At 43.0% G+C, this 14193-nt stretch overlaps 1 protein-coding gene across 1 annotated transcript; it reads right to left on the minus strand.

Moving 5' to 3' along the window:
- Positions 1-883: 883 nt before the first annotated feature.
- Positions 884-13442, minus strand: ZNF839 (zinc finger protein 839; the record flags this gene model as incomplete). The annotated part of the gene is made up of 8 exons (XM_084270506.1): positions 884-2245; positions 4011-4149; positions 5431-5571; positions 7176-7328; positions 7685-7777; positions 8560-8811; positions 10911-11846; positions 12735-13442. The coding sequence occupies 8 exons, from the start codon at positions 13440-13442 to the stop codon at positions 1263-1265; spliced, it is 3405 nt and encodes a 1134-aa protein (XP_084126632.1). The 3' UTR covers positions 884-1262.
- Between the last annotated feature and the right edge of the window lie 751 nt (positions 13443-14193).

Genomic DNA, 14193 nt, shown 5'->3' on the forward strand with positions numbered 1-14193 from the left:
ACCACCCCAAACCAACTATGTTGAAGGATAGAAAACAAGATTGTTTCATCTCTAAATTATTAGCTTCAATTTTGATGTGAGCTTTTCTTCAGTGTCAATTTAAAGGTACATTACCAGTTTTCAGTAAGATCTGCAATAGCTCATAAATATACTGGTCTTTTAAAGCTGTTATTTTTCACCTTCTAAGCTTCCTGAAAGAAAAAACAGTGCCTTGAACAAGGCAGCTTCTAGGAGGTCTCCACAAAAATATTATGATCCAATCAACACACTTAAAGTGTGATAAAAATACAAGATAGCAGTAGATTCCTAATTTGACAAATCATTTGTCTGCATAGAGAAACAGGGATGATAGTCAAGGGTATCTTTTTATCACAATTAAATAGTACAGGGCAGTGTGGGGTTAGTAGGAAGGTCAAAGCTTAGAACTGATAGAGGATGTGTCATCTGAAAGGAAAGAAGTATAACAAGTCTTCTCAAAAATAGACCATCACGAACTACAGTTAAAAAAAGAACCTGGTGCCTCGTTAAGGAAAATCAGATCGCTACGTGTGCACCTCCCCATTTCTAAGTAACAGCAATTTTTCAAGGTGTGGCTGAACACCCAACAAGCACACTTAAAGAGATTTCCAACAGTTCAGTACGAAACACATCTTGTTTGAGGCTATTTTTGTCTCTAACTCAGTGGATGTCTATTTAAGTAAGGATCAGCTAGGCTGTCACATTGTTCCCAGAATGCACAAGTATGGATTATATATAAAACTGACCATTTTCCCAGGCAGATTTATGCACATCAAGTCTGGATACTCATGAATATTCAAGCTAGCTTTGTTCTTCCACTTCCTTGAAGTGTTTTGCAACCAATGGCACAGAAAACAGACATTTTTAATAGTTTTTATTTTACCCATAATACAGCTTGCCAGTACACAGCACATCACTGCTGAACAGCAGTACAACCAACTGTATTTTTAGATGGCTAGAGAGAAAAGGAATTACGTAACAAAAGGGAATAGTGCAACAGTTTTAGGGTTCACAGATTTCCACTTTCCACCCACCCCCAACATATAAAGCAAATAGAACAACGTTAATTCTAAGATTTTTTTGGTTGCAATGCTGCTAGATTTATATAAACATAAGTTATAAAAAGTACAGGGCATAGAAACAGTTTACAAATAAGTTAAATTTCAATTATTTCGATATTCACATTAGAAAAATATACATTTTATAGTCAGTCTTTCCCAGAAGAAAGCATATAGTTTTCTAATTTATGGCTCCAATTCACTTTGCGAAAGCAAAATATCTTCACTTTGGCCATTTGCTTCCATTGCCAGTAGTGCTTCCACAGTTTCCAAAGGTATCCCCTCAGGTGTGCGAATGTGCATTGTAGTACCACTGGAATCAGTTACAATAACAATGCCTTCTGCCTGAGACAAAACAGCAGTGTCTGGATGAGACAGGATAAGCCCATCTGAAGTCTGAATAAAAATCTGTTCGTGTCCCTGAGACAAAAAATCATGGCTCTCATCAGTAATCTCAAAGGCTACAGTTTCATCTACAGTAACTGTATTCTCCAACTCATGATGTTCCACTGTCCCACAAGAAAATGCATTCACATTTTTAAAAGAGTTTTCCTGGTTCACATGAGCAGACAGGGAGGTTTCCTGGACAGGGTTCTGGTGTGACTCAGTCTGAGCACTGTGTGGGTAGTTTATTGGCACAACGTTTGTTGAAAAAACTTTTTCAAGTTCCCGGATCTCATCAGCATTATGAAGTTGTTCAGAATGTTCTTTAATTGCAAAATTACAGTTTTCTTCTTGCATTTTCGGGTACTTTTGATTGTGATTCTCTTCTTCCCTCATTGATACGTCAGTGCTCTGACTGCCCATTGCATTCTCTGACAGAGAGTTGCAAAGTTCAGGAGCTGAGAGTGCACCTACCGAATTCTTGCCCACAAAGTGTGCTTGAACTAATTCAGGTGAGCTGTCTGCTTCAACAGGCAATACAACTTCAGTATGTAGCAGAGATGCATCACCTGACATATCTGGTCCCTCTAAGTTCACAGGTTGAGAATACTCTATCCTCATGTTCACAGTCTGGGAGAAGGTACCTGAATTTTCAGCATTGATTCCAATTCCCGAATCAGCAAGCGGATTCTGTTCCTCTGCTGTCGGTAACGTACTTCCAGTTGTGCAACAAGTGATATGCCTGTCTTCTGAAAGGAGGATTTCTCCATTTAATGGATTAAAACCTGAAAAGGTGAGAGAAATCACATTTTGTTGGGCAATCTAATATTGCACATCCAAAAACAGTTTCTCAGCAATTATTTTGGAAGAAAAGGTAGACTACTTCCCTGCTTTCTTCCCCAAAATTAGCAAGCCTGAAGCATCTTACAAGAGCTTCAGAGCAATTCCCAAAGAGAAAGGCACTATAAAAATAGGTATTTTGTTATAGTGAAATATTAGTGAACATTTCCATACCAAGGAATCTTACATTACAAGTAGGATTTTTTCTGTTAGTCCTGAAACCAACCTGGGCTGAAAGTCAAATTCAATTTTTTTCCCTGTCACACAGCTGGTCACATTAAAAGATAAAATAACATAGCAGGCACAGCCTTGTCAGCTGCTCATCCCCATTACCATTGGTAAATTGACAGAAGCATTTAAACTTGGTAATATTTCTATTGATAATCAAGCTCATCCTGGACTCAGGCATGTCATCAAGTTACTACAAATCTACTTAGCTGTGCCACAAGCTCCAGGAGGACTTTAGTCCTGTGAAATAAAAGCTAAAAGCCACCAGAAATTTAGTGTTTAACCAGTTATTTGACCTGGACCAAGAGCCAGGTCACAAACCCAGTAGGTAGTTGAACAATAACTAAGCTGCAGTAGCACAAGCTGTCAGTTTTTATTACAGAAGATCAAAAGGGCCAAGTAGGTTAGGGTTGGTTTCTGTTATGAAAGACATCAGTGCACAACAAAGGAGGGCTAACACTGCAGAAGGGACCATTTTCAACTTTTTGTAGACTAGCAAGAGCCCTACTAGGAGGTGCAAGTGAAACAAAATTTAAAAAAACCCAACTCATAGCCTAGAAGAAAATCATAATAGGTGCTCATGCAGACAGCCTCTCAGAGAAAGAAAATAAACTAAGGGGGGAAACAAAAGCTCAACCACTGACAGGAAGACAAGCACAGGGCAAAAGCAAAGTGACTTAGAGCAACACCAGAAGAAAATATTACAAAGCAAGAGGACAGTGCTGATACAGACATTTTTACTAGAGATGTGTAAGGGCTGGAATCTCCCAACAGCGAACGTAGCACTCCTGAATTACTGCTACACTTTTGCACAAAAGACAGTGGAGTTTGGGGAGATTACAGGTGGAGACCCATCTCACTTTCCTTTCTAATCCACTGTTAGCCTGTCCATCTGAGGGGCGGGGAGATTAAAGATAAAGAGATAAAAAGAAAGGCAACCACTTAAAGAGTACAGTGCAAAATGGTGCCTCAATTGTAATCTTCAGGTCCCATACCTCCCCTGGGACACAGGTCAGTCTGCACCAGCTTCCCTCCCTCCCCGGGATCCACACAGCTCTGATGATTCTGTTATTGCAGAGGCTGCTGGGGCAGAGAGGAAGGAGATGCACACTGCTTCCTCTTCCTCTGCTCTCCCACGGCTGACACAAAGGTTGTGCACCCTGTAAGGCTCTGCTGTAAGGGATAGGGCCCACACAAAGCATTCAGGAGTATGCAGCAGAGGACAGTGCTGTTCTCCTAGGACTGCAGTAATATTGTAACCAGATTATCATGCGTTCAGAACTGAGCTACTGTTGTGTCTGCATCACCTGGAACTTCCCCACCACCACCCAAAGCCTTCCCAGTTAAACAGTTATTTTCAAAGGACCTGGGAAGCAAGTTAAGAAATTAAACCTTAAGACAAAAACCACAGTAGCTTGAAGAACAAAGATTTGTTCAGCTCATCCATGAACAGAACAGAATTGGAAGATCTGAAGAGGTTACCATCTTTTTCAAACAGTGTACACAAATTCCCACTCTTTTCTTTCACTTCATCTTGACTGGCATAAGCATTATTCACATTCTCCATTACGTCTTCTAACTTGGTCCTTTTGGCTGATGGCAACAGTTCCTCCCCTGAGCTCTGTCAATACAAGAGAGAATTAACTGGCTGCCCCTGTAGCAGCTGACAGTATTGGAAAAGATCACCAACTAACTATGGGCACTTCCTGGCAGTGACCTGCTTGCTATGCTCCTTGAAAACAGGATTTTACACTAAAGGTCTTCCTAAAAGGAAGGGATTTAAACACAGTCCTCATACTTTGCCAAAGTGCCACTGATTACTTTTAATAGTTGGCTGAAACAATTTGCCTTTGCTTCAACATCAAAGTCTCTCATGCCATACAGCTAAGGGTCAGAGAAACATGCTATAAGCTCTCTCCCCAACTTCAGTGAAGGGCTGTGTACAGCCTGCCCAGCATTGTTGGTTACTGAAAGACTGACCAGGCTCTTTAAATTTAATCACAGGCAGAAAATGGAAAAGCACTGGTCTTATTTATCCACCTCCAGAAACAAGTTGGGATTAAATAAAAAGTAGAACAGTTAAGGGACAGACTATAGAGATGTGAATTTCAGAGGAAACACTGCTCCCTGCTACAACTGTAAACAGATAAAATCTGGTTAAGTGACTTGTCAGAAAGAAAGGAACTGTTTTCATGCACTTCTACCAGCCACAAATTAGCACAGCAACCACTTCAACATCTGAGCCTACTGTAGGATAGCCCATTTACTCCAACACAGGATATTAGAATCTGAGGATCCTTCTCACTGCAGGGCCCCCATTTCCTAGCATAACAAAATTATTTCTTCTTTCTATCATGAGATTACCTGTAAGCTTTTGAGAGTCTGTCCTGAATACTATCAAGCATCTTCCCAAAGTGGATCTTTAGCATGCTGTGATACCACAGTGGAGAGTGCTACTTCTCTCTCTACAACTACCTGCAAGGAGTGTAGAGGTGGGGATTGGTCTCTCAGGTAACAAGCAATAGGACCAAAGGAAATGGCTTTAAATTGCACCAGGGAAGATTTAGGTGAGATATCAGGTAGAATTTCTTTACTGAAAGAGTAGTCAGGTATTGGAATGGGCTTACCAGGGAAGTGGTGGAGTCACCACCCCTGGAGGTATGGCATGGATGTGCTTGAGGATATGGTCTAGAGGTGGACTAGGCAGGGTTAGGCTGTGGTTGGATTCAATGATCTTAAAGGTACCTTCCAACCTAAGTGATTCTATGTAAGTGTCTCCAAACTCCAAGCACCTTAATTGAACATGAACCAGACAATACTATTTAGATTTTATAAGGAGTAATTATCTGTTTTAGCAAGTTGTGTTACTTTCATTTTCAATTTTCACAAAGGTATTCCATACCTCAGCTAACCGTTTTTGTCCCAGAAGCTCCACAGGCACTTGCTCACTAACCATTTTAATCACAGATTGTGAGCAAGAGTCCATGCCTTGCATCTTCTGCTCTCCAGTGAGTATTTCTGTAATTCCCAGTGACTCCGCAACCTTTAAAAACAGTTGGGGGGGGGTAAGTTAGCCTCTCCAGTCTGAAAAAGTAAATGCTGAAATACAGATTTGTTTTCTTAGAACTCACCTAGAACTACCCAGGTCTAGTCTAATCATCACTCATCACAGCTTAATGAAGTATTAAGACTTCCACGTTTCCTACCAGCCTCCACATTAATAAAACATGACTTTCACTTGAAGGTGAATATTAGCAGGCAAACGCAAAATTAGGAGTACAATGGTTATATATAGAATCCAGAGACAGTTACTAAGAGCAGAGTTTAATAAAGAACACTGTTGAGGCTCTCCATTATAAAAAAAACCCCAAAACATTTAAATCTTCCTGATTAAGAGTATCCCCATTGTAGATAAGGATTCCCCCTTCCCCCTCCATTCCATTCCTGCGTGTCACAGGTACGTAGGTGTGCTACTACACAAGTCCTCCATGCTGGCTCGGTTTGGTTTGGGGGTGGGTTTTTTCTGTTGGGTTGCCTTTTTCTTTTAAGCATAACTATATTAAGAAGGGACATTAACACTGAAGAGAAGCAAGAAAGAGGTTCCATTTTGGGACTGCCAGTATCAACAGCATCCCTGTACTTGGTGCAACTTCATTTCTCCAAAGGGAAATATAAAAGTGTTAATTACAAAATAGCCAGATGAGTACACAGCAATTCTGGAACATTTTTAGTACATACAGTGAACACAATTTTTTCTGAAAAAGAAGTATTAACTGCTGCTAACAGTCCATACAGGACTTAATTTCTTAAACAAGGATTATTATAAGAATCAAAACCTTATCTCTACCATCCCTACTCTGAGTTTTCCAGTATGGTCTCCTCTCATAAAACTCACAAGTCCAGTGCTGCTAGTACATCATTTAAGAAATTTCGATGGAGGTAGCATACAAAATAGTGTTTTTACTACTGGAAATAGAAGGGAAAACCCAAAACACGTATAATGAGCTGTTTTGGTCTAACTTGCTGAAATAAATATCTATGAGGATCCATAAGGATAAACAAATCCACATTAAAGAAAACAAAACCTACATTGTCTTTCTAGATACAGCTGCATGAACAACAAATCTGAAGAGTCACTGCAATAGTAGTTTGCACTTTTATTAATATATTTGCAACCTTTCATATTTGTTAGTACAACTGTGAACTACACATATGCATTGTTTGTCCTCATTTTGCAATTAAACCACCTATTTCTTTAAATCAAGGCCACTCCTTTTAAATGTGGACCCCTCCTTCCTAATCAAACATCAAGATGTATTTTTATTAGCAGTTAATACTAAACACACCTTGCAGTAACATGCAGCTTCATACCACTGTAGATATATGTGCCACTAAATTTTTAAGTTATATTTCTAGTTGCATCTACTGCCATTAACAAGAACTGTAGTTCTATTACAGGTTTCTTTTTTCTCTTCAGTTAGTTGTTGGACTTTTTACATCAATGTCAGCTTTCTGCTCATCAGAAATTGTTTTCTTCAAATAACTTTACCAGGATAACAAAGGCTAGCAGAGAAAAATAAAAAAGCAAAGTATCTAAAATAAAAACAACCAAAAAACCCCAGAGTTGCAAATAGAGTGCTTTATTACCTTAGCATCTTTTATTTCAACAGGCTGCTGGCAACTCAGCAAATCAGAATTACTGAGGTGATCATAAGCCATTTTCTTTACCATATTATGCAAGTCTTCGAATTCCCTATACACATCTGGGAAGTAAGCTTTGGCTGGATACCCTTTTTCAACCTAGAAATAAAGAGGGGAAAAAAAGGATTTGTTTCCCCTTCCCTATATTTTAAGAAATATGAAATCTGTCAGTTTGTGTTCTCCAACATTTAAAAATGTAAACATTCAAGTCAAAAGATTCTGGAATATGTAAAAATGCCACTGAACCAGGCAGCCAAATGCAAGGCTTTAGACCAAGAGACCTACACGAGTTTTGTCTGTGTAAGACTGAAGCGATCGGTACAACATCTACATTCCACACAATTCTAACACAGGAAATTCAGGTGCCTCTCTACAGGAACCTTTTTATGTATACTAATGGAAGTCCCCCTAAAATAATTCAACATTTTTACATTTAAAAAAAAAAACCAACTCACCTTCATCAACAGAAATTCATACACTGTAACAAGCTTTGCAAGACGTGGGAGAGCCAGCTCCATTAAATCTTCATTATCACATTGTTGTATTAGCTGTCAAAAGCCAGAATGAGTTTATTAGAGCAAAGTAACCTACAGAGGTTACACATCCCACATTCAGAACATAAAATATCACTACATTTTTTGAAAGATACACTATATGTTTAAGTAGCTTGAGAACAGATGCAAACATAACACTAAAAAAGAACATAAGACCTCAAAACAATTACTACCCCATACAGACTAAACTCAGTCCCATAAATGTTGCCAATTCATAGAAAGAAAAGCAACATCAGTCGCTTTAGAGCCCTAAAGGACCTCCCACAACACACAGGAAACAAACAAAATATTGTGTTAGTCACATGGATTTTTAATAGCCATTCTGTCCTCCCCAAGAGCTTCTTTGTATTTCTTTTTTCTGTTTCAATGTTGCCCAACACTGTGTTTATTTCTTTTTACTTTGCTAGAGGAGACATAGAATTGTAGCTAGTAACTGTCCTTCTCTAGAAAAAGAATACTGAGAGGATATCTGTATGTCCAAAGTCCCTTTCCAGACGCAATTCCCATTTTCCCTTTGCCAGTGTTCTGCTAGAAGTATTTTTTCCTTGAAAGACAACTTAATGTTTTCTTCTTATAAGATGTCTTAGGCTTTCATCTTTGTCAGTACACAAGGATGTAAAAAAACCAAAAAAGCAACTTGAAAGAAAAATAAAAATCAACCTCTTTGAAAATGATTCCTGGAAAATAAGTGATCTGAACAAAAAAAGAAAAACAAAAAAAAAAAAAAAGAGGGCAGGGGAAAGATACTTGTGAGTAATTGCAGAAGAGAATCATACCTCTTTTAACCTAGCTTTTCTTCTGAATACATTGTGCTCTGCTGACACACTACTAAGTGACTTTGAAGGGGACTGACCAGGTCTGCTAAGCCTTCCAGAACACCTAGATCTTCCACCCATCCGTGGCCGACCACGTCTCTTTGGTCGTCTAGGTCTTCCAGGTCCTTTTGGTGTTGCAGGTCCCCGGCGTCCTGAACTGGGTTCATTTTGCTGTTCTGCCAACATGTGCCTGCTTTCTGCAGGCTGACAAGTCTTAATTAAAAGAAAGAGAAAAGTATTGATTGACAATTTTAAACAGTGTTTTGAGGAAGAAGAATTTATAATTAAGTTACTCTATGAAAACTATAAATAGCGTATTAAATAAATGCCAAGCTGGATCCAAGTGTAACTGCAAGGAAAGTTGTGAACTAAATCCAACACACTAGTGACACTGCTACTTCTGCAGCACATATTCACTCTAATTTGCAAAGTTGGCTTTTTTTGATCCACAAAATGTGATACAAAACACCAAGGGAACATTATTGAAGAGATGGTTTATGTCAGCTAAGTGTTTAATATTTAAATAAAATATGTCCTCTTCAAATAAAGAGGTTGTAGAAATAATTAGCAGCAAAACACACCCAAAGGAAAAATTGGGTTTCATCGTAACCATGTTAAAGCATGGATGGTATATGAAAGACAGAACTCTGAGCAGCCACTAAGAGGGACAAGCCCAGTACCTAAAAAGCCAAGTGTCTTGCCCAGTTTCTACATTTCCAAGGCCTTACTCTTCCTTAAGAGCACAGCTAAGAAGTAGCTTCTGTTTTAAGACCACGTGGCAAACTCAAAGTACATTTTCTATACTTAAGCTATCGTTTGGGTTTCAGGGCAGTATTTCTCTTTTTTAACAGATCAAAGCAGTGATTTCTTACTGAACATGCCTTGTCTTCTCTTCCAGGCTAGAATTTCTAAGAATGTCCTAGCATTTATTTATTTAAGAGAAGAGGTTACAATAGTACTGAGGTGTATCAGGCTTCTTTTCGTAATCAATATACGTTCATCCCAGTCTTCAGTAGCTCCCTGCTATTCCAGTGATTAGGAAAGCTCTAAAAAGAGGGCAAATTTATGTCAGTTCTATCCTGGGATTAAATTACTAAATTAGTTCTAAATATGACATAAGACTAGGTTGAGAATGGGGATCTTGATTGCCTTCCTGTCTGTGTCAACGTACCAGTTATAATAATCCTGCTCTTCTTTCTAGAAAGTATTTACCTGCTCAAAAACTGTAACAAATCAACAAGTTAAAGTGCAAATTTATAGAATTTGTATTTGCTAGTTAACAGTAACAGGTACAACAGCAATCTGTTCAGTAGTACCTATGAGACTGAAATTTTTCCAAATTCCCACCATTCTGGGTAAAAGAGCAGCTGCCCATGGAAGAAATAAACAACTACATAACCATACAGTATACTGCAATTCTCCTTTTCTACAGGTGATAGAAGAATATAGAGGGTGGGGGAGGTTGGCTTGCTACATTGGCATCTTAAGCTGTAAACATTCACATTTCCAATAACAACTGCACATTTATAGACAGAAACAATAAATGTGAGAGTGCTACATCTAAATGAGTATTTTGTCATAGACAGCAGCTGGATCAACTCTTACTGCAAGATGTTAAGAGTAATTTTAATATTAAAAGAGAAACTTTACTTTGAAGTCATCAGCTTAAAACATCACAGAAAAAAAGTTGCTGGTAAAGCAGTTTCCAATCCAGAGAGTGAAGTTTCAGCAAAGGGTTTGGCTGGCAGTAGCCAAGCCACGCTTTCAACCTGCTCTAGGAAAACTGTGCTGTTGGCTTCCAAACAACTGTTACCACAGAAATTGTACAGTAACAGAAACTGATTAAGCAGACGATGCCTTGCTGCCTATCATGCTAAAGGCTGTGTAACTCAACACCACAGTGTTCTTACTGGAATGTAAAGAACACTATAATGCAGACAAGGTTTTTTCAAGCCAAAAATTGCGTGTCAAAAAAACAGAAACAAATGAACACTCCGTGGAATGCTTTGGTTTATGTGCCTGTGCACGAATGCTATTCCTGCAGCACTGCAAGAGATTTGCTTTTCAAAGCACCTCAGTGGGAAATCTGTTCAGTTTAGTGTATGGGTGGGTATTTCTGAGCAGTACAAGACTTCTACATTTTCCAAACTGCCCTCCTGAATTGACACTCGTTTAAATCCCTACCCTCAATCTTTCTGACAATACTTACACTGCTGCCAACTGGAACTCGGATGAATGAGTACAGTATGCAGCTACAAAACTGCCATTCTAGTTTCTACAGAACTGACAGCTTTTCCAAGTAACATACTTACCTGTTCTCCAGCCTTCGAATCAACAGTTTCTTCCAGATTGGTACTTAGTGCATTTTCATTATTTAAAGTGACAGCAACTGAATCCAAACCCAGTGCTGGACTCATCACTTCCTCTCTTATTCTACAGGCATTGTCCACAAATATACTTCCATTAGGCTTATTTAAAGGTATTTTTTGAGGTGAAGACTCCAGCTGTCCATGGCCTGGGTTAAGTTTATAATGTCTTGCTAATCCTCCTTTTCCTATGTAGGATTTTTCACAAGTCTGACATTTAAACATTTTGGGTTTCAGATTATAATTTGAAGAACTGAATAACGCATCCTTTCCCTTCACCTTTCCTTCTTCATCATCTTCTATACTCAGCTCAGAATAGTCATCAGAATCAGATTGATGACCATCAGCCAAATCCTCCATTTTAATGAATTTATAATCTTTAGCTTTGTACTTTGGGGGGCGTGAAATCCTTCCAGAACGAGTCTTCACTTTCAAGGATTTTTTTAACTTGTCATGTTTTGGTTTTTTTTCAAGGGATGGTATCAGAGTATTTGCTGAACCAGCTGCAACGGTGCTAGTATTTGGAGACCTCGTAGCTGATACTGTGGCACATGTAGCTTTCTGTCCATTCAGCATCTTAGATGTGGGAATCTTGTTCACAGATACTGATCCATGAGATGGTAAAGGTGTCTGCATAAGCAACTGAATTGGAGACTCGGAAGAACTATGCAGGAATAGCTGCTGCTGCTGTTCAGTTCCTGTAACAGGCTGTATCCTAATTATCTGGGGATTAATAATGCCAAGTCCTGGTATGCTAGAATTTCTACCAACCGACTGACTCAGCGTTACAGTTTTAGACTGGACTGGTGCCAATGATGGCACTGGCCTTTCAGTTTCCTTCATCTGTCCTGGCTGAACTTGGACACAAATGGCTTCCAGCTGCTTTTGTGGAAAAAAGGAAGAGTTGAGATCACACAAATAGAGTATTTATAAATAAAGCAAATAATTATCAAGATAATACACAGCTGCTCTTAAACCAAAGCACGGAGAAACCAGTGCTCATGAGCTTTCTATTTTACCACACAGATTTACCATCAAAGCACAGATTCTCTCCTTTCAAGCTATGGGTTTCCTGCACATTTACTGATACAACTGCTGTTCCACTCAAGTTTGCTCTTAGGCCATGTCAGAGCTTTGTTTCCTGCTAGGAGGCCTGTTCTGGAATAGCTGAATCAATGTCATCACCGAGGCAGGTTCATAACCTTCACCAAATCAAACACAGGAAAACTACAGCCTGATAAACGACACAGGACAAATAATACAGTATGTCCCGGGTCTGTTACGTGCTCAGTTCAAAAACCTCAGTTTTTGTGAGGACGATTAAGAGCAGGTATGTATTACTGTTCCTCTCGCTCACAGTCTCTCCTCCTCCTCCCAAATTTCTGCCTCAGCTTAAAACAATCACTCGGCAAACCCTGCACCCCAGACCGTGGGCTGAAAGCCCAGGTACTGTCACCTTCTGTAAGAGGGGCACACGTTATCTACTTGTGCATCATTGCCTAACCACTATGGAACAGCTTTCCCAAGCTGTTTTAGCTGCACGTGTAGTCGGACCGAATCCTGACCGCAGCAGCTCGTATCTAACATTCAAACGGGGATTTTTCTGAACCACGTTTAAAGTTCCTTCAGCTTCGAGACTCGAGTCGACACCCGAGGGCAGGTGTGACCGAACAGGAAAAAAAAATAATTAACCGCGGGACGTGCCCTGGACAGCGGAATTCATCGCCAAACGGGCTCCTTCCCTCCCGTCCCAGCCCCCGCCTCAGTTACCTTCTGCGGGAGGAGCCGGGAGGCCGCCACGCACTTGCCCTGCTGCAGGGCGACCTGCTGGGCCACGCTCTGCAGCTGCTGGGCGGCGTTGTGCATGATGCTGGCCCGCGGCGGGGCGGCCCCGGAGGCCTGCGGCGGCAGCGACCCAGCGTCCCGGGGCGGCGGGCAACCCCCGCCGCGGCAGGGCGGCGGCCCCGGGCAAGGCTCCAGCGGGGCGGCTGCTGGCGGCTTCTGCTGCTCCTGGGCCCTGCTCACTTGCTCGATGACCCGCTGGAGCTCCGCGGGTGCCAGCGGCGTGGCGGCGTGCCGAGGCGGCGGCTGCTCCGCCGTGCCAGACGCCGGGCTCTCGGCGGCGGCCAGCAGCTGCTCCAGCAGCCGCCGCTGCTCCTCGGCGCTCAACTCCGCGCCCTCCACCAGGCTCCCGTCCGCCTGCAGGTAGAGGACGGTGCCCGCCGCCGCGCCACCTTCCAGGGCGGCCAAGCTCTGCGCCAGCTCCTCCGTCACCGCCAGCAGCTCCGGCCCCTCTGCGGGGGGCCGCGGACTGCCGGGCTCCACCGTGCCCCCGTCCTCCTCCGCCGCCGGCCGGGCAGCCCCGACCGCCACCACGCCAAGGGGGGCCGCGCAGGCGGCCGCCTCTCCGGGGGGCTCGTCTTCAGCGGGAGGAGGGGGTGGCGGCGCCTCGGTGCCCCCCTCCTCAGGAGCCGCCATCTTGGCAAGCGTCAGCGGGCGGGAGCCGCATCGACCTCCCCGGGGAGGCCTCGGAGGTGCGGGGCGAAACGAGGGGCACCGGCGGCACGCGGGCCAATGGCGCCCCCGGCAGCGGCCCGCCGCGCCCTCAGGGCGGGGCCGCCCAACGCCGACGGCGGCCGCAGGGCGGCAAAAACGTTCGGAGGTGTGGCGCCGGGAGTGTGTGGCCCCGAGCAGCAGCCAGGGGAGATGCACACCAGCCGCAGGGAGCTAACGCCAGCCCCGTTACCCTTCCCGTAAGCGGCTCCTAACGAAGTACGCGCTCGGTAAGGCTCCGCACGCCCGCGGGGAATAAAACCCAACAAGCAGGCGGCAAGCGGGCGTGCAGTGACACCCGCACGGAGAGGGCGCGCCTGAGGGGCTGACCCGAGCGCGGCGCAGGCCGGCCACGCAGAAATAAGACTCCCCGCTCTGGTGGGGCGGCGAGTGCTGCGGAGCCCCTGCGGCTCCATGCGCAGAGTAACGCGCGGCTCGGCGGAAACGGGTGCGGGGCAGTGGCTGGGGCACACCGAAGGAAGAAGAGGGGGAAAAAGAAAAGGTGTTTTTTCTCTGGCCCGTACGGGGATCGAACCCGCGACCTTGGCGTTATTAGCACCACGCTCTAACCAACTGAGCTAACCGGCCAGCTGACACTGAGGCCCCCTCTGGGAGTCCATAACCGCACATCGCCCCTACCGCCCCCAGCTCCGTAGGGCATCCCGGCAGGACAGAC

The sequence above is a fragment of the Gallinula chloropus genome (genome assembly GCF_964237585.1).
Source record: "Gallinula chloropus genome assembly, chromosome: 14".
Lineage (NCBI taxonomy): Eukaryota > Metazoa > Chordata > Aves > Gruiformes > Rallidae > Gallinula > Gallinula chloropus.